This window comes from Vespa velutina, chromosome 1 (assembly GCF_912470025.1).
Source record: "Vespa velutina chromosome 1, iVesVel2.1, whole genome shotgun sequence".
NCBI classification, from domain to species: domain Eukaryota; kingdom Metazoa; phylum Arthropoda; class Insecta; order Hymenoptera; family Vespidae; genus Vespa; species Vespa velutina.
In genome coordinates this window covers 2,234,898-2,256,133 of record NC_062188.1, presented here as the reverse complement: position 1 = coordinate 2,256,133, position 21,236 = coordinate 2,234,898, and the positions used below count along the sequence as shown (strand labels likewise).

Below are 21,236 nucleotides of genomic sequence, written 5' to 3'. Positions count from 1 at the left end.
ATAAATAAATATATAGTTAAATACTTGGAGAAAACTTATGTGTGTATTGTATTCAACATAGAATAATATAATTTTCGATTGATATCCTATATATGTATAGTATGCATCTATTATAATGTTAAACGTAAAATATCAAAGAATAGCATTTCTTTGTTCACATTGAAAATACTAACAATTAGAAACAGACATTTCAGATCTCAAATTTAATTAGAAATGGACCCTTGATTTGGGGTTGTACTTAGTTCTACATAACAATTTTATTTTGTTTCTTTTTTTCAAGTTTCATGAATAACAATATAATATTCTAAATTTGTTTTTCCTTTCTTCTTCTTCTTCTTCTTCTTCTTTTTTTTTTTTCTTTTTTTTTTTTTTTTATTATTATTATTATCCTTTTGTTCTTGTCTTCAATTCTTTTTTTCTTTTCTTTTGTTTTTTTTTTCTTTTTTTTCTTTTTTCTTTTCTTTTTTGGTAAATATTATACCTACATTCTTTTTTGTAAATGCAATCTAAAAAAAGTAAGACAGCATTTTAAAAAATTCACAATATCCGCTGTCTTTTCTTTATATTGATTAAAAGTCTTTGACAAGCGTACTTAACAATTCTTGTACCTATGTCATAAATAAATGGAAAGACTTAAAAACCACATATAAAATATCTTATCATTATGACTTCTTTACATTGTGCAAATAAACATTTATTATAAATTATGCTTCTTTATCAATAACACTGCCCAATCCATACTTTGATACTTAAAATGTTAAACCTATTCTTATATTTAAGACGTCGATTTCAAAAATCCCATTGATTTCACAATATTAGATTTTCTTTTCACAATACTGATATTAATAGCTTTATACGAAGTAATAAGATTATTATTAGAAAATACTATATTTGAAAGGAATTTACAAAACCACATTATTACCTTCAAAGTAGTTCACTTCGGAGGTTATACATCATCAAAGACTCTTGTCCTATTCTTTGTAACATTGTTGAAGATTGCATAGCGTTATCGCATTCAACTGATCTGTCAAGACTCTTTGTATGTTGTTTATACATGTTTCGTCTTCCATACATTCTCAATATTCTAAAAATGCATTATGCCATCTGACACACTTGTGTCCTTGATAATGCATACTCTCCATATGCCTGTATTATTTCCTGGAATGTATTTTCTTGGGCAATGTAATCAATCGAAACATTGAATAAATGAAAAATTTGTATCATGTATTAATTGAGTAGGCTTTCATTGGTAAGCCGTGACTTAGTATTAATCAAACTATATAAGGCTCTTATCTCGTTCTCCGTTAAATTAGGTGGTCCAAATAAAAAGTCTTTTTGAACATAAGAATTTTGTAATAAGTCCTGCATATTCTCAAGCGTAAGCACCAAAGAATCTAAAGAAGATTGTGTAATGTTTAATTTTTTTGCCAAAATTCCAGTAATATGAACATCGTCGATCCAGAAATATGGTTCTTTTTGAGCTTCACGATACAAGATAAATACAATATCAGGAGAATATAAAATAGCCCATCCAGCACAATACGCTGGATAAATTCTATCAGGATACTCTAGCGGAGAAACTCTCCATTTTGATCGCCACGATCTTTTAACTACAGCCATTGATTTAAGATCGCATAGAATCAAACGTCTAGCACCTAATGGTGAGAGATCATGCGTTAGAAAGTCCAGCATAGCAGGCATATGAACAAAAACATCATCGTCTAGCTTTAATATATATTTGGCACCTGAGAAAAACATAAAAATATATATTAATAATTCGAAAAATTATTTATATAATAATTGTATATTATAATTTTTAATAATGTTTACTTGGGCAATGATATGTAGCCCACTTCAATGCCATAACATGCTTATAGGTCATGTTTCTATAGGCATCAAGAAAATTTCCTTGTATTATATCATTATATTTTTTATTTTCCTCTTCTAATTCTTCTTGATATTCATCTGAAAGTCCAACAAAAAACAACAATATCAAGTCTGATGATTTCTGTCCCCATGTTTCCCGTACGATGTTTCTTTTAGGAAAATTTCCTGGCGCCGAGTGGATCAACAAAAGCAACAATGGTTGTGTTTTGTTACAAGGATCATGATTTATCGTAAATTTGAAATCCTTTATATCGATCAAAGTGGATTTGTCATCGGACGGAAGTTGGTTCAACGAATAAGGTTGAGAAAGTTGAGTTAAATTTCCAGGTAGAATGAGTAAATATCCTGGTGCCGATGGACTGTTTGAATAAGGAATTGGTGATCCAGAATTTTCTATATGAAACCAAAAAGAGATGCATCCTGTAAGTGCCAAAGCGATCACAAAGATCAGGGTGCATGGCGACGAACCAGGAGTATGAAGCCGCCGCTTTTCCAGCATGCTAATGATGCCCTTTCATCATATATATTACACTCAGCCTGAAACATAATAATTATATCATGCATTTAAATATTAATTATCTATCATACTCAATACATATATTTATCAATCACAATAATAATTTATTTGCATATATCTGTATATTTTTTTATCTCTATATGTTTATATATATATATATATATATATATGTATATATACAAATAATATTATTTTATATAATTCTTTTCTTTAGTCTATAAATATTTATTAAACGTAAACATCAGTTGTTACATTTTTCTAATATTATTGTTACTTAAAAAAAAATACTAATAGAAAACTACGTATTATATATGTCGGACATATTTATATTTTACTAAATATAGAAGGTAAACAACATTTTTACATTGATAATGGAACGTTGTTATTAACAACTGAAATGATGGTATCAAGCGTTATATAATTTTTCTTTCGTTGGTGGTAAAACAATTATGACATTGAATTGAATAAGAAATATTTTACGAAATTACGTAAATTTTAAATAGTACTGTGGTCTATCTTGTTGCTTCGCTTGCGTAAAGTGATTTTCTTTCTTCTTTTTTTTTTTTCCTTTCTTTTTTTATCTAAATAATTTTAATAATTCTGATAATCACTCTTAACGAAAACGATACAATAATTTAACTGTGTTTAGGTGCGTGTATGCGTGCGTGCGTGCGTGCGTGCGTGTGCGCTCTGTATATGTATATATATATATATATATATATACACATATTACTTGAAATAAAATTTCTACTGAAAATATTACGAACGTTTTCACTTGGAACGGACTCGCTTTTCTTTAAAACTTATTTTTAGCTACATCGATGGCTTAGCTGTTCGATGTTATAATGTAAAGACACGACAATGCTTATGCCCGTATAACATGTAAAATTTCGAAATAAATAATATATCGAATGAAAGACACATGGTAAGAACGAGAAATTCATACGTATATTTGTCTGATGTAACATATTACTTTTTTTCCTTTCTCTTTTTCAATATTTATTTTTTTGTCCTCTTTTTCCTTTTACTTTCATTATTATTTCTTTATTTTGTTTTTTTTTTTTTTTTTTTTTCTTTCTTTTTTTTTTTTTTCTTTTTTTTCTTTTTTTTATTGATCAAATTTGAAGAAACAAGAAAAAGAAAGTAGACAAAAATTCAAATCCTCTCTCACGTTATTATTTGCAATAAAAACGTTAAAATATTTTAATATCTTTCATTCTAATATTATTAAAATCAAAATATAAATATTTCGTATTCAAATAAGTCGTATGTGTGTGTATGATGTGTATATATATGTGTGTGTGTGTGTGTGTGTGTTCATCATTGAGAAATGAGAGATAATACTTAATATATATATATATATATACTCGAAGTGTATATAAACTGAGATAAAATTTGAAGGTTGTAAAGTAATTATAATAGTTATTGAATTTTCAATAAAGGAAGAAAAGAAAAGAAGAAAAAAAGTGAGAGATAGAGAAATAGAGAAAGAGAGAGACAGAGAGAGAATGATAGGAAGAATGAAGGAAAGAGAGAGAGAGAGAGAGAGAGAGAAAGAGAGAGAGAGAGAGAGATAAAGAAGAAAAAAAAAGATAAGCAATAATTGTCAAAATAATTATCAACTTACGTGAGCGGCAAACCTGATATCAGTGGCACAATGTACATATATATATATATATACATATATATATATATATATATATATATGTACGTCTTTTTCCCTTTCCTATTTTCTTTCTATCTCTTATTTTTTATTTGTTTTTTTCTCCTCTTTTTTTTTTTGTTTTTCTTTTTTTTTTTTTTTTTCGTTTTTTTTTTTTTTTTTTCCTTTTTCCTTTTTCTTCCCCCTCCTATCTTAATTTATATTAGATAACACACGATCGATTATGATAAAAACGATGAAAGGAGTCCTCGTAATATTTTGAAGGTTAAATCGTTTACGATATATCTCGTGACGAGGACATAGGAGTACGAATAAATACATACGTATAAGCACATATCTCTCGAAAAGTTATTTTCACTGATCAGTATGAAGTCACGGGTCGTGACGAGGGCAAGATAGAAGGAAGGAAGGAGAAATAGATAGATAGATAGAGAGAGAGAGAGAGAGAGAGAGAGAAAGAGAAAGTGTGAGTGAGTGAGTGAGTGTAAGATATGCGGCGAAGGGAAAATTAAAAGAAAAGAAAGGAAGAAAACAACGACAACGAAAAAGAACAAAAAAAAAAGAGAAGAAGAAAAAAAAAAAAGAAAAAAAGAGAGAGAGAGAGAGAGAGAGAAAATATCCAAATATGAAATGTCCTTTTATTAGAACAAACTTGCGTGTCACACCCGATGATATTAAAGAGAACGTTACTCGTTTAAAAGGTATTATTCCACACTCGTTGTCGATTATAATAATTTCTTTTTCTTCCTAACACCCCTCATTTTTTATTTTACCGAACTTTCGTATTTATTTGTTTGCTTGTACGTTTATTTGTTCGTTTGTTCGTTCTTTGCTTGTTTGTTTGTTTAATCACACATATCTAACTCTCTCATGTTAACGACACAAAAGAGATTGGATAGGATGAGAATGATGTGTTCGTGGACGTAACTGGGAGTAAACCTTCGTTTCGGTGGATGTGTCATGAACTACTTGAAGAATAACTATCTATCTATCTTACTATCTATTTATCTATCTATCTATCTATCTATCTATGTATCTACCTGTCTATCTATCTATCTATCTATCTATCTACTAATCACACGAAAAGATGAATAAAACCAATTAAAAGTTTATATACAACCCCTTTAATATTTTTAATAATGAAATAGATCGAATGAAAAAGTGAAAGAAAGAAAGTATGAATGAACTAAAAACAATCGAGCAAACGCAAAGTATATAACTGTAAAATGTATATATATATATATATATATATATATATATGTATATAATGATCTTCAACTTAATTTTCGTATCTCAATGTGTATCATAATCCAATAATCATAGTTAGCATACGTATGTGTATATAATATGTATATATAAATGTATATAAACACACACATATATGCATATATGTATACATAATGTATATGTGTCAATTATGTGGATATTTTTGTTTATCATATTTAATAGAATAAAAGAACGTTTCATTTCTAACAGATTATCGTATAATATTACATATATTAATGGTTATGTCAATCATCGTCGTTACCTGTTGACCCAATGATTTAATAATAAAAACAAACAGAAACGATGAACTCGTTATCAAATATTGATATAAATAGATAAAAAGAGATAAATATTAATACTATATATATATATACATATATATATATATGTATATATAGGTATATGATAAACGAAAAGTTATTTTATTAATGGAATAAACGTAAAGTATATTTGAATATCCCGGGGATTTGAGTGATTCGTTGGCGTCCACCAAAGATGGCGTCCGTGATATCCTACGCTTATCGAATATGTGGGAGAAGTTTAGGCGTTTACGGGAGCGAACAGCCACGAACGTCGTTAAAGCGCATGCTCCCAAAGGGTTTATTATCTTCTTTCTGTTCAAGTGCCATTTCATTGCGTACAGTGCAGTCTATAAAACAGAATGCGTTCTCAGCGGATCTCGAGTTTCCTATCACTTATCGTCATTCGTAGCGTATAAACATAACATCGCGCGGTCATTAACTTAAAAATTGTGTTTACGTAGCCACGATTAGGCGCGAGTAGCCGACAAATTCGTCCTCAAAATGGTCGTTTTTCGATCTTAAAGAGAGCGTCGATCCATTTACGGAACCTTTTAAATCCTGTTTATTCCAATTATTGTGGTATTAAATTCGCAAAATGTCATGCAGTTACGCGGACGGACTGTCGCCTTACGAAAACAAAGGGATCCTGGGTTTAGAGGAGGTGAGAATATTGTAAAAGAATTTCTCTCTTTTTTTCCGGATTCTTTCCTTTTTTTTTTCTATCTCTCTTTTCTTTCTCTCTCTTCTTCTTTTTCTTTTTCTTTTCTTTCTCCTTTTCCTCCTCCTCCTTCACCACCACCTCCTTCACCACCACCTCCTCATTCTCATTCTCATCCTCTCATCCAGTTCTTTTATTTCTTTTCTTTTCCTTCCTTTCTCTCTTTCTTTCTTTCTTTCTTTCTATCTTTTTTTTTGCTTTTAAAATCCTTCCCCGGTGATGGTGACGGCGGTAGTGGTGGGGTGGTAGCGGGGGAGAGATTCGTAGTATATGTACTACATTATATACATATATATATATATGTTCATACATACGTACGTATATATATATATATATATGTATGATATGTATACACATACATATGTATAATATGTATATACGTATGTATATATGTACGTATATACGTATGTACATATCTATCGGATAGCCGAGTGCAATAGTCCTATACGATCTTTTCACACGTAGGATTCCCTTTCAGAGATACGACACCGCGGAAACCCTTCGCATAAAGTGTGGCCTATTGGCGGAATGGATTCAAGGCGCGCGACATGTCGTCGTTCACACCGGTGCAGGAATCAGTACAGCCGCGGGCATTCCAGATTTTCGGTAATTATTAATTAATTAATTAATTAATTAATTAATTAGTTTGTTTGTTTATTTGTTTTCTTCTTTTTCTCTCTTTATTTTCTTTTAGTTCTTTCGGCCCTTCTCTCTCTCTCTCTCTCTCCCTCTCTCTCTCCCTCCCTACCCTCCCCTCTTCTCTTCTCTTCTCACCCTCTCCCACCCATTTTGGTTAAAGGCGGCTAGCAACTCCGACGCGTTCTAATGTCGTCGCGTCTCTTTGTAACTGCGACTGCCTTGAGACAGAGAGTGAGAGAGAGAGAGAGAGAGAGAGAGAGAGAAAGAGAAAGAGAGAAAGAGAAAGAGATAGCTAGTGGGTAGGAGAAAAAAAAGTGTGAGAGAGAGAGAGAGAGGGAGAGAGAGAAAATGAAAACAAAACAAAACAAAACGAAAAGTATCGCGGTTATATATCTCACGCTCGACAAAACTTAACGTAGTCGTACCATTTTTGTTTTTTTCTTTTTCCTTTTCTTTTCTTTTCTTTTTTTTTTTTGTTTTTTTCTTTTTTTTTTTTTTTGTTCTTTTTTCTTTCGCAAACCACGATAGATATAATTATTATCGTCATAGAGACAATAAAGCGGGAAATATTTAATTGGTTGGGTACATATGCGTAATACTACTATGTACGTTTAAAAAATGACAAGAGATATTTGAAAACTAAAAGGAAATATATATGTTTTGACAAAATTAATTTGTACATAAGTAAATTGATGAAAAGGTGAAGATGGAGATACAGAGAGAGAGAGAGAGAGAGAGAGAGAGAGAGAGATTAATGATTAAAAAATTATTAATTAGTTTTATTTTTATGTTATGATACTTTTGTTAATATTTTATAAGATTGTACTGAGTATACTTATCAATGTATTATATCAATATATATGTATATATATATATGTACACATATATAATCAATTAAGGAAGAATGTTTTATTATTTTGTATTATTTTGTTTGTAAGGTAAGTTATAAACTTTAGGTACGCATATAATCTCTTTGTATTTTTTATCCATTATTTATATTATACTTTGTATACTTCATATTCTTTCTTTATCAGAGGAACAAATGGGGTATGGACATTGGAACAAAAAGGTTTAAGGCCTTCTATGAATATTTCTTTTGACGATGCAATACCAACGAAGACGCATATGGCATTAAAAAAATTAATCGACTGCAGTAAGTAAGAAAAATACGAGATGTAAGATAATAAGAATTGATTTATGCTTTTAAGGTGGTAACTTTTACGTCGTTACTTTCTTTTTTTTTTTTTTTTTGTTCTTTTTTTTTCTTCTTCCTTTCTTTTTCAGAAAAAATTAAATTTGTAATTAGCCAGAATATTGATGGACTGCATCTTAAGTCGGGTATACAGAGACAACATCTTGCAGAATTACATGGCAATATGTTCACCGAACAATGTGATAAATGTGGAAAGTTTGTAAAATGAAAAACAAAAGCCATTGAACTTTCAATTATTTACATTTATGTACACTTTTGGTATACGCTTACAGGCAATTCATCCGTAACTTTGCAAGCAAGAGCGTTGGTAAGAAATCTTTGGATACGGTATGCAGATCTGAACAGATAGGTGGTCGTCCATGTCGTGGTCGTATGCACGATACTATCCTCGATTGGGAACACAATTTACCGGATAGTGACTTGACGTTATCAGATTTGCATTCCAGGTATTTCATTGATACATAAAAAAAAAAAAAAAAAGAAAAAAAAAAGAAAAAAAAAGAACATTATTATATATGTATTTATATATATATATATATATCTCAAGTATATTCATACAAAACAAAATTTATACAAACAAATATATCATATCTCATGTTGATAGCGTTGCTGACTTGAGTATTTGCTTGGGAACAACTTTGCAAATAATTCCAAGTGGGAATCTTCCATTGTATACTAAAAAATACGGAGGGAGACTTGTTATATGCAATTTGCAGCCCACCAAACATGTAAAATAATATTATAAAAAATATAATTGACATGTATATGATTGTTGCAAAATAAAAAAAAAAAAAAAAAATAAATAAATAAATAAATAAATATATATAATAAAAAATAATAACAATAATAAAAAGTAAAATAAAAAAAAAATAAATAAATAAATAAATAAAATAAAAACAAAACGCAAAAAAAAAGGAAGAAATAAAAACACTGTTAAAATTATATACTTTTAGGACAAGAAAGCTGACCTAATCATTAATGGAAATGTCGATGAAATTATGGTCAGTGTTATGAAGAAATTGGGATTAGAAGTACCGGTATACGATACCAGCATGGATCCAACACGTAATCCTGATACGACGTGCAAGGAAATGGATTGGACTATACCAACGAGCAGAATAAAGGAGATGAACGTATTATATAAAAAAGTATGCAAGCCAATGAGAAGAAAACGAAAAACATTTATGTACGAGAGAGAAAAGCCTGATCCCAAACGAGAGACGAAGACGAGAAAGCAAGCATTTACTATGAAACAAGAGATTAAAATGGAGAATGATGTAGATAGGATCCAAGGAATGCACAAGCAGCAGGATGACAGTATGATTCTTAATGCTGTTAAAATTGAGAAAGATATAGGGGACGTTGGATCTTGTACTTATTCAGTAGACAATGTATCGCAGCTTAATAATGCCGACATAAAACTGGCTAAAACAGTGTAGCGTGATTTAGTAGCTGATTATTACGCGTTTTAATATTTGTATTAATCTCTGTGTACGCAAAACAGTATTTACGAGTGCTCATAGAATGGATGTTCATTGTATGCGGAGACTGTCTAACAGAGCTTCTGATTTATTTGTATAAGAAAATCTTTTCAAAATAAGTTTTTAATTTATATGAAAAAAAAAAAAAAAAAAAAAAAAAAAAAAAGAAAAAAAAAGGAAAAAAAAAGAAAAGACAAGGAAAAAAAAAAACAAGAGAAAAAAGAAAAGAAGAAAAGAAAAATCATTTTTTACGAACCAATAATGCGAGTGCTTTCCAAATTGTAAATATACGGTCGTGATCTTCGAATTCATTTTCTTCCATTTCAATGAATTGTTATCTCGTCAGCTTTACATCTATTACGCGTTTAAGCAAATATTGTTAGTATCCATTTTTTTCTCATAGTGTACTATACTATCTCTCTCTCTCTCTCTCTCTCTCTCTCACTCATTCTCTCAATCTCTTTCTCTCTCTCTCCTCTCTCTCTTTCTCTATCTATATTTCTCTATTTTTACTCTATACGTGTTGTATACTAGAAGCATAATTTACATTTCAAAAAAGCAACAAGGTTGTGCATATAAGTGAGTAACTTTTTGCATCTTTTCAATAAATCTGGAAGTAGAAATCTTTGGAAAAATGTGTCAGACGAGTAACGAAAAAGTCTCACATTTTATCGGCGATAGGTAAAAGATGAAAATGAGAGAAAATAATAATAATAATAATAATAATAATAATAATAATAAAATAATAATAATAAAATAAAAAAAAAAAAGAAAAGAAAAGGAAAGGATGAAATTAAAAATCTCACGCTTGACGGCATGATTAATACCGTGCACCGCAAGTAACGAAAAATCTTGTAATATTTGTATGTAAATAGCGACCATTTGCTTTCATTTTTTCAATCGATATACATTATTGAACAAATTATCGTCATGTCGATAATAAAATAAAGCTGTCATAACTACTTAACTGTCGTTTAAATCTAAACGAATTAGTGATATGATGATAAACCTTCCTGTAAGAAATTAGTACACTCCGTATTCCCCCGATTGATCCATATACTAAATAATAATAATGATAATAAAAATAATAATGATAATAATAATAATAATAATAATAATAATAATAATGAATTGAAAGGGCGAATGAAATTTAAAAAAAGAAAAAAAAAAGTAAACAAAGAAATAATGATAAATAAATAAATTAACTCGATGGAATTGCCTCGATAAATATATTTCCTTATAGTTTACATACTTCTTAATATTATATTCGCGCGTGTTATATAATATAATATTTTATCGATACAATTAATATGCATGTGTCAAAACGAGATCAAAGACGAGAAAAAAAATATTCTTAAGTATACGCATCGTTATCCCGATTTAACATTGATTAATCGCGCACTAGTCATAGACGTTGTTCTTATTATAAAAGAATAAATACTACAAATTTAAGGATGAATTATCAATATTAATGATATATTGTATGTATGTTTATATATATATATATATACATATAATATGTTTATGTATATATTTATATATACATATATATTTATATATATATATATATATAGAGGCTGAGACGTAGAAGAGAATGATGCAAAGGATCTATAGTGATTGATGTTGAGAGGAAACACGCACACAAATTGTGGATATTAACGAAGAAAGAAAAAGGAAAATAGAGAGAAAATAACAAGGAATAGGATTCGTTTATCTTCTACTTGGTTCTTCCATCCATTGTATCTACTTAAGCCTAGAGAAGTGGACTTGATAGAGAATGATGAACTAAATCGTAAATATTTGGTAAAATTCTATGTAAATATCGTTTTTCTTTTTCATAGACAAAGAAAAACGTAATCACTTTGTAGCTTTTTTGTATTGATATTTTATTAATATGTTTATAATATAATATATATATATATATATATATATATATATATATATATATATATATATATATATATATTATGTATATATTATATACGTATATATATATGTATATATTATGTTATGATATATTAATAAAAAATATTTCATATATTATATATATATAATATTATATATATATATATATATATATATATATAATATTATTTCTACAAGTGAAATAAATTGGGCTATCTATATACATTAATTTTCTTATGCGATCAAATATAAATTAATCACACATAGATATGTGTATAATGTATAATAATGTAATCATAAGTTCTCTTTTTTCTTTTTGTTTAATTTAATTAATTTTGATTGTTTTTATTGAGGAAATATTTATGTTTTTTCTATATATATAAACCCAATTTCCTAATATTATTCGGTGTATATATTTAATTGAAAGTCGCATAAGAAAAGCATGCCAAATTAATATAATATAATATAAATGTTTGATAATTTACAAATACAGTCTATAAACCATCAAGATATATACAATGACATCTTGCACATTTACCTAAATTCCCACGTGCTCTGTAGCTTTCATTTTTTTTTTCTTTTCATTTTTCTCTTTTTTTTTTTATATTTATTTCTTTCTATTTTTCATTCGATCGAATTTCGTATTTTTTTTTTTTTTCTTCCGTCATATCGAATGTTATTTTTCTTCAAGTTTTATTCAGTAATATTTATTTTATATATATATAAATATATATATATATATATATATATATGTAAGAAAAATGTGATAAATCTGGATTTTTACTTGAAGTGAGACCCATTCATATTTTATAAAAGTTTATCTATTCAGTTATTTTTTATTATATACAGATAATCGTAGTAACAACAAAAAAAAAAAGAAAAAAAAAAAAGAAAAAAAAAAAAGAAAAACATTGACAACATCGGAGCTTTGTATTTGTAATAAATAAACAAAATTATACTCTTGGACGTATTATATACAGACAAATTTTTCATTGTAAAATAAACTCGGAGAAATAACACAAAATACATACATGTAATAAAACAAATTTGATCGAATGAAAAAGTAATTATATATACGTATGTGTGTGTATATATATATATATATCTATATATATATATGATTAACGTTAAATTATATATCTGAATTTATATATATATACATATGGCTCTTGTAATTCTTATTACAATGTTTATTATTTCGTTTGATTTTTTATTCATTTGTTGTTTTTTTTTTCTTTTTTTTTTTTTTCTTTTCTTTTTCTTTTTCAATAATCTAAATATCTCATGTCGCCATAAATTAAATAATACGATTAAGATCACTCGCTCAAAATGATTTAACGATCGATCTGAGCTTTTTCATTCTTTTTGTTTTTTGTCTTATCTAACGAATGCTTGAGGAAAAAGTATAAATATTTAAATATTTTTTATTGATATATTTGGTTTTTATTTCATTGGATCATACTTCTATATCGTATAAGTAAAGCTAATTATTTACTTAATACTAAAAAAATGTACACACATTATATCTATATCTATATCTATATATATGTATAGGATATTCATATATGTATATATATATATATATTCTTATATATATACATATATATATATACAGACACACATATATATAGATATAGGAAATTTTCACATATATACACATTGCAGAACATGAAACGTACATACACTTTTGCGTGTTATAAGTGCACATATATGAATTGAAAATGAAATCTGCGCGCCCTTGGGATATGTATATGCAATATATAGGAAAAAATACGCGATTTGAGATTAAAATGGAAAGATAGAAAGAAGGAGAGAGAGAGAGAGAGAGAGAGAGAGAGAAAGAAAAGAAATAAATAAATAAAAATGAAGATGAAACAAATAAACATAGAAGGATCAAAAGAGATGAGATAGGAGATGGAAATTTTTACAATTTTTAATTTTTAATTTTTTTTTGCTTTTGTTTGTTTAATTTTCTCATTCTTCCTTATGCCTTTAAAATGATTCAACTCGAATACGCGAATATATTTTATACTTTTTCTAAAATATTTTAATTATAAATTAGATAAAATTAAGAACGCGCGAGACTATACATATATACAATGTCAAAACTTATTGAATTATATATATATATATATATATATAGAGACATTGATTATAAATTAAAATTAAAATTAAAATTAAATGATGCCATCAAAGCCACGCTTGTGAATCAATTGCGTTTTGTCTATAGTGTTTAAAAATGATGATCGAAATTGTGTCGGATGTCATTGTTATATTGAAAGGAAAGAAGAAAAAAAGGAAAAAAAAAAAGAAAAAAAAAAAAAAAAGAATGTATGTACACCTTTCTTTCTTTCGACGAGCGTATTCAAAAATTGATAGAACGATTCTATAATATAAGGCACGATTGTGAATAAATATTAAGACACAAAACGATGGATAAAAGTCGAAAGGAAAAGAAAAAAAGAAAAAAAGAAAAAAAAAAAAAGAGAAAAAGAAAGAAAACAAATAGACATAGACAAAGAAAGTATTATTTTTAAGCGGATTGAGAAAATGAGATCTCCATTTAAAAAATTTTTTTGTTTCCTTTCGACGTATTCTACACGTTATATACGTTTTTTTTTCTTTTTTTTTCTTTTTTTTTTTTTTTTTTTTTTTTATCGTACATAGTATTTTCATTCGTGGCTACGTTGTACGCCTAATAATTTAGCGGCATCGTCCGGTGATGCTTGTAGAACCTTATCGATGAAACTTTTATCGCGTATGCCCAAAAGATTAGAGATCAAATCGTTGTCGGTATTTTCGGATAATTCAGAATTGACATTATGTTGTGTATTGGTGGTCAATTTGCCGGTAAACGTAGTTAATTTTTCGAAGGTATTAAATCTCATGAAACCACCGGGAGCAGCATCGCCAGTTGCTACCGACGACATGATTCTATCTTGTATCCTAGAATTGTTGATATTTGTTGCCATTAATACCGGTGGTTGTTGTTGGGTACGCGGTGTTATCGTTGGTGGTTGGGTAGGTGAATTTTCTTCGTCGCCACTTGTACCAACGTACATTGTAGAGTCGACCGATTCGTGTTTCTTACGGTGACGTAGCATGCTGTGTTTCAATGTGAATCGTCGAAAGCAAATATCACAAGAGAATGGTCTTTCACCAGTGTGTGTTCTCATGTGACGACGGAGATCCTCGGCCGACCAAAATCTTCTTATGCAAAAGGCACAGACCACCTGTTAAAAATGAACAATAATAATTTCATTTAATCTCGTTATAATATTTATTATCAAATTTTTCTCTCCTTTATTTCGTACAGAAGATATTCTTGTTTGTTTTTATAATAGATATTATGTACACACACACACACACACACACACAGAGAGAGAGAGAGAGAGAGAGAGAGAGCAATAGATATATCGTACTTACTTTTCTATTACTGTAATCTGGGAATCGGCCTTTTCTTTCTTCCCCATCGCTAAGATGTTGCTGCGGTGGCGGCGGCGGTGGTGGTGGTACCGGCTGATCTTCCAAACCGTCGATATCCATGTCCATTGCACCTTTAGCAACTAACATTTCGTATGATTTCTTATGATTCGTTTTTATATGTTCCAAGCAATCGTGACGATCGGCGAATCCGCAATCACATAGATGACATTTGAATGGTACGTCGTTAGGACCGGGCGAGGATCTAGGTGATGTTCTTCGTGATCTTGATAATTCATTGTTAGTCGGTGATATATTGGAATTTGGTTTTTGCGTTTCTACCGGTGATACCGCCTGCTGTTGTTCCGTATTTTCTGATATACTGGACGATTGACTCTCGTAATCGCTAGGATCGTTTTGTTTTGTTGATTGTAAAGGACTATTTTGTGGTTCGCTCGACGGCGATACAGATCTTGATTTAGTTTTGCGCGAGTGCTTTGTCGAACGATGTTTCTTTAAATTCCCTAACGTCGAAAAGGTCGAACTCGGACATTGATTACATTTATATGGTCTCTCTGGTACATTTCTCATTGAGAACGTATTGTTCGTATTTATTGCCTGACTGTCCGGCGAAGATGAATTTCTAACGCGGCGTATTTTGTTAGGATTTGTTTTGTGCTTTCTCAAAAGGTGCCGATCGCAATTTGATTTGGTGGTGAACAAAAGTGAACAATATATACATTGATAGGGCTTTTGGCCCGTGTGCGTAAGAATATGTCGTCTAAGGGATGAAGTCCATGGGAATGGCCGTTCGCAATATGGACATATAACTCTGTTAGGTGCCATTGAGTAAGCAGATTTCTTCTTCTTTTTTTTCTTTTTTTTCTTCTTCGCCGAGGCATTATTCGAATTACCGGAGTTCACCGAGTCCGATTTGTCCTCGCTTCCAGAATTGTTAAAATCGCTCGTAGATGCGACCAAACCTTCCTCATCGCTCAGATATTGTGGTTGAAAGTGTTGATATTGTTGAGAGGCATTGTCCAATAATTCAGAAACGCTAGCGAGATCAGCGTTATTATCTTCCTGTTTATTTTGTACGGTATCCGTGCAGATGTCCATTTTGAAGGTGTGCCTTGAATTATTATCTCCGGATGTATCCTCTGTTTTAACTTCAAAGGTATCTTCGTTTCTAGATGTTCGGCCATTTTCATTGGTATCGTTATTTTCTTCGGTCTGTTCATTATGAAATACGTCGGATGAGTCTCTTTCTAAAATTTCCTCCTTAACTCCGACGTCTCTGTTAGACTCGTTACCTTCCAATTGTCCTCTCAACAAACTCGTAGAACGTTCTCCTTGTTCTTGAGATTCTTGCATCTCTTTATCCGTAGGATCCTCGTCTATGATCAATTCTTCGTCGGTATCGTTGTCGTCCATTTTGTTTGCCTTCAATTGTTGCGCCAAAATTGCATATTTAACTTGATCGGAAATCGAATGTCTGCCAGATTCTATCGCCGACGATGATTCGGTTTTGGGTAGTATATTGGAATAGGATTGCGATGCTTGTGAATTTGACTGTCCAGAATTTTTAATTAAGGTAGGATGGTTCGCAGGTGGTCTACCTCTCGTCGAATGACCACCTCGAGGTCGTTGACTCCAAAATTCAGGATGTTGCTGTTTTATATGTCGCTCCATGTTGCTACGTAAGGTGAATTTAGCCGAGCAATGTCCGCAAGAGAACGGCCTTTCTGTACGATATCTTCGTTGCTTTTGTTTCGGCATTAGAACTCCATTCTTTATGACCATTTTAACCGAATTCGACGAAGGTGAATTATCCGGCTTCTCGCGTGGCGATAAATTTTTATTGGTCATTTTGGAGGCCAACAATTTGGTATAATCATTTTGCTCGTTAACAGATTGAGACGAGCCATCGTTGGATTGAGGAAAACCGGCAAAACCTGTATTTCCATGAGACGAATCGACCAATGTACCACCACTGGTCAATTGTAAGCCACGGGCGAATTCCTTTTGAATTCTGTCCCTGATGTTAAGGTCTTGTCCAAATAGGTGCGGATTGAACATATAAGGAGATAAAATTCCAGCATTTACTCCTGCCGAAAGTGATCCCAAATTGCGATATATCAATTGGGCATTGGCATAGAAATTCTGTAAGGAAGTTGCCTGTGAAGTTCCTTGTGAAGTACCAGGTGAAGTTCCCGGCGATGTTCCCTGGCTTGCTTGTAAAAGAGCCTGTGTTAGGAACAATTGGCTCGTTGAATCGTAAAATTCTCTTCGATCATTGCCAGTATAATGCTCGTTCGATCTAGAAGAGCCAGCACCGTTTTTCTCCTTGGCTTTTTTACTCAAATCTAGAACGTCCATGCTAAGGTCCAACGGTCCGTCCTGGTTCGAATTTACGGCGTTAGGTACGTTAGACGTTTTCTTCAAGTTAATCGGACTAGCTTGAATTCTTTGGTGCATATCTGTTTCGGTATCATTGACTAGAGACACGCTTTCGTTAGATGACCTTGATTCAAGATCATCCTCAGCCCTTCCACTCTGATCTTGAGATGTAGTGGCCTCATCTATATTCCTTGGAATAAGCCCAGCCGATGGTATGCTCGATCTCGAATAAGTATCGCTTGTTTCGCAATGATTAACGATAATATTCCGAAGAGACGAGGCCAATCCTGGGCTAGATAGTTTTGCCTCGTCTATCACTCTAATATCACTTTTCGAGTCCATCGGCATCGATAGATAACGTTGCTGCTGCTGCTGTTGTTGTTGCTGATGGGAATCTTCACGGTCATTCGGATATATCAAACTTTTTCTTGGTTCGTCCTTTGTCACTCTTGGCGAACTTCTACCGATATTCTCATTCGTCGAATCCTCATTCGGGTGATATATCAGGACACTTTTAATGTCTTCCCTGGTTAATTTACCATGACGATTTCTAACGTGCCTCTCGCAGTTTGCTTTTGTGGTAAAAGCATAATTGCAAAGCGAACACTCATACGGCCGATCACCATTGTGAGATCTAAGATGCCTTACGAGGGTAGCCTTGTCCGTACTCGTATAAGGACACATGTTGCATGGATAGGGTACTCCAGGCGCAACGCCCATATGAGCGCGATTATGTCCTTTCAAAGCTCTCAAATTGGGAAATATGGCTGTACACAATCGGCATGGGAATTCCCCTTTCAACTTCATCTTCCTGAATTCGGCAGCGAATAAATCCTGAGCTTCCTCTTCGTGATATTCCGATGACATTGTTCCTGATGAACCAGAAGAACCAACGCTCGAATTAAATTTCATATTATTCTCGGGTGTACTAGCATCCGAGCGGGGAAAGTTTTGTAAAATTGGGCCCGACGTAACGGACAAAATGCTTTCTATATCCGCTAAATCCTTTCCGTCTTTAGCCTCTGTCAAAGCAGCTTTATTGTGTAATTCGAGGCCCGCAAAAAAATCATCCCTCTGTGATTCCCCGACATCTATCGGTCTACATTGCAAACTTGACCTACACTTACCACATTCATTTTGGTGTTCTTTCATAGACTTGAAACAAGGAAATGCCCTAGAACACTTGGCGCATTGAAAGTTGGTACCTTCTCCGGATGCTGGCCGATGCATCGCTTGCTCGCACATCACCCTAGCAATAGTTGGGAATTTAGCCGAGGTAAAGTCAACAAAAGTTAAATCGTCGAATCCTACTACGGAATTACGTAAATTTCTCGTAGGGATACCAACGGGATAGTCAGAAAAATGAATCATATAACGGTGTAGATTCAATACCCGATGATTTTTAAAAGATAAATTACAGGGTTCGCACCTGGCCGTGAATTCTGGATGATTTTGTTCCAAATGCGTTTCCAAGAGACCGCTCGTAGCAAAATCTTGCCGATTACAAACTGGACAGTTGTATGAATTTTGTGCCTGTACAGGCGTACGTTTGATCTCAGTTCTGGAATTATTTAACAATATCTTGTGTTTACGTGGGCTTTCATCTTCTCTGGTAAAAGATGGTGACTTTCTTTTCGCCGTTAAATTCTTCGCCAATCTTTCTCTTATCATAAAATTTGGCGAAGTTTGTTTCGATATCTCGTTGTTGTTATGCTCTTCTATGTGCTGTCTTCTAGATGAGTTTTCCGAGTCGTTACTAGTACTTTCCGATTCGGTATAACTCTGTGGTGGTGATCTTTCACCGCGGTGGGCACTTTTAACATGTCTATTCATATTACCATTAGTTGTGAAAGCTATGTCACAATATTTACACTTGAAAGGTCGTTCGCGCGAATGTACGAGAACATGGCGGTCCAAGGAACTTGCCGAACTCAATACTTTTTGACATATAGCACAGCAGTAGTCTTCCTCGCCGCCGTATTCTGTGCTCCTTGGTGAATTATGTTCCCGTAGGTGATTTGTTAAATCGTGAGTTGTCAAAAGTATGGTCGGACAAGCTGGACAAGGATGCGCGCTTTCGGGTAAATCAACCTGTAATAAAAACGTTCAAACTTTGTATATATACCCGCATATATAATATATATATATATCTCTATTTTATAATATTTATTTAGATTATAATTAAGAAATTTATTCGAAGGACGATATTGTTAAAGAGAAGAAATAGAAAATGGAGGACAATATTGTAAAAAGAAGAACATTTTTTACAAAAGAAATTTTATCGACTATTAGAATGAAAAGTTTTCCTATATTTTGTCGGGATCGCGTTATTTGTTTATTGATTCTTCTTCTTCTTCTTCTTCTTCTTCTTATTATTATTATTATTTTTTTTTTTCTTTTCGTTAAATTGTTAAAGCTATTTGTTGTGACGAAAGAAAAGAAAAAGGAGAACAGAGAAAAAAAAAAGAAACAAATAAAATGAACATTTACACTTGACGACGGAGATGCTGCTGTATCCACCTGTGTCTCAGTCTGTTCTTGCTCCTGTTCTTGCTCTTGTTCCTGCTCTTGCTCTTGTTCCTGTTCCTGTTCTTGTTCTTGTTCTTGTTCCTGTTCCTGTTCCTGTTCCGGTTCGTCCTTTATGGTCACTGCAAAACAAACGAGCAAAGAAAAAAATTATAAAATTCGAATAATCAATAATTAATATTTTCAACTCTTAACTAACAAATATTTATATCCATATATATATATATATATATATATTTAATTTAAATATAAAGATATAATAAAATATAAATATTTAAACAAAGTAATTATTCTCCTAATTAATAAATAATTTAAAATATGTCATATTATATTACATAATCGAATATTATATAATAATTTAAATAAAGTAAAAATAATTATTATCATAATAAATAAATAATTTAAGGTATGATATATATATATATATATATATATATATATAAATATATATTTATATTAATAGTAACTCCTTCATGTTATAACATTTTATCTCCTACTTCCTTTTAAAGGCGTGATTCAAAATCGAATCGAACAACAGTCGACGAGGATGTGGCAATGCGAACCGCAGATCCTCACGCAGTGTTTTATTTGGTAAGATGGGGAATGAATTAAAAACGAGACTTAAATACGTAATACGTAAACGATATTACGTATATTTTTATATTCGATCATTGTGGAATGAGAAAAACAGATGGCACAAGTTCCATCTTTCCGCGTTCTTAATGTTCCACATAAACAATAAAATATCTTCGATATCTCTCTAATGAAATTTTCATAAAATTTTAATAATATTCTTCGAAATCGTTCGAATAGAACCGGATCGATCTCTGTAATTTCTCTTCCTCTGGGTGCAATAGCATTAAGAAGAAAAAAGAAAAACAAAAGTAAATAAATAAATAAATAAATAAAAAGAATAAAAAGAAAAGAAGAAAAAAAATCGTCGATCGATCCGACTTGAACTCGTTAGGGGAGGGGGCCCGGGGAGGAGGGCTGGGCATGGGGGAGGGGGAGGGGCGGGGGAAAGTAAAAAAAAATATATATTCGAGAAGAAGTTTCTTGCTTATGCGACGTTGTTAAGAGACCGTGATAAAGATAATTCAATGAACATTTTCGACGATAACGTTACTCGATCGGATTCGAGCTCTTGAGCGATAAAAGGGAGAAATTAACGAAACGAAAAAGAAAAGGAAAAAAAAAAAATAAAGAAAAAGGAGAAAAAGAAAAGAAAAAAGAAGAATGAAAAAAAGAAAGAAAGAAAGAAAAAAAGCACCGGATCTACCGTCGGTGCTTCTTTTC

General features: G+C 31.3%; 3 protein-coding genes across 13 annotated transcripts in view; 1 reads left to right on the top strand and 2 right to left on the bottom strand.

Moving 5' to 3' along the window:
* Nucleotides 1–468: 468 nt before the first annotated feature.
* LOC124948272 (beta-1,3-galactosyltransferase 5-like) lies at nucleotides 469–5,024 on the bottom strand. Of its 6 annotated transcripts, none has more exons than XM_047491673.1 (4): nucleotides 4,032–5,024; nucleotides 2,356–2,424; nucleotides 1,831–2,280; nucleotides 469–1,745 (listed from the first exon to the last, which is right to left on the bottom strand). In XM_047491673.1, the coding sequence occupies exons 2-4, from the start codon at nucleotides 2,384–2,386 to the stop codon at nucleotides 1,228–1,230; spliced, it is 999 nt and encodes a 332-aa protein (XP_047347629.1). In that variant the 5' UTR covers nucleotides 2,387–2,424; nucleotides 4,032–5,024; the 3' UTR covers nucleotides 469–1,227. The 6 variants fall into 6 exon arrangements, with proteins under 6 accessions (XP_047347629.1, XP_047347637.1, XP_047347648.1 ...); XM_047491681.1 differs by having other exon boundaries at nucleotides 4,758–5,024; XM_047491692.1 differs by lacking the exon at nucleotides 4,032–5,024 and adding an exon at nucleotides 3,172–3,836.
* On the top strand, nucleotides 4,548–10,653 carry LOC124948260 (NAD-dependent protein deacetylase Sirt6). Of its 3 annotated transcripts, XM_047491633.1 has the most exons (8): nucleotides 4,548–4,768; nucleotides 6,242–6,296; nucleotides 6,832–6,959; nucleotides 8,027–8,145; nucleotides 8,277–8,400; nucleotides 8,478–8,651; nucleotides 8,810–8,933; nucleotides 9,159–10,653. In XM_047491633.1, the coding sequence occupies exons 4-8, from the start codon at nucleotides 8,076–8,078 to the stop codon at nucleotides 9,642–9,644; spliced, it is 978 nt and encodes a 325-aa protein (XP_047347589.1). In that variant the 5' UTR covers nucleotides 4,548–4,768; nucleotides 6,242–6,296; nucleotides 6,832–6,959; nucleotides 8,027–8,075; the 3' UTR covers nucleotides 9,645–10,653. The 3 variants fall into 3 exon arrangements, with proteins under 3 accessions (XP_047347589.1, XP_047347579.1, XP_047347571.1); XM_047491623.1 differs by lacking the exon at nucleotides 6,242–6,296; XM_047491615.1 differs by lacking the exon at nucleotides 4,548–4,768 and having other exon boundaries at nucleotides 5,872–6,296.
* A 2,092-nt stretch (nucleotides 10,654–12,745) lies between these two features.
* LOC124946956 overlaps nucleotides 12,746–21,236 on the bottom strand; it is a 19,191-nt gene continuing 10,700 nt past the window's right edge. Inside the window, exons 2-6 of one of the 4 annotated variants that reach the window (XM_047488461.1) lie at nucleotides 19,905–20,062; nucleotides 18,844–19,505; nucleotides 18,542–18,663; nucleotides 15,018–18,286; nucleotides 12,746–14,824 (exon numbers count right to left, since the gene is read on the bottom strand). In XM_047488461.1, coding sequence (XP_047344417.1) covers nucleotides 14,264–14,824; nucleotides 15,018–18,286; nucleotides 18,542–18,663; nucleotides 18,844–19,505; nucleotides 19,905–20,062 — 4,772 coding nt within the window. In that variant the 3' untranslated portion in view covers nucleotides 12,746–14,263. Of the gene's footprint in view, nucleotides 14,825–15,017; nucleotides 19,506–19,904; nucleotides 20,063–21,236 lie in introns of all 4 variants that reach the window. The other 3 variants (XM_047488451.1, XM_047488440.1, XM_047488431.1) reach the window with 3 other exon arrangements.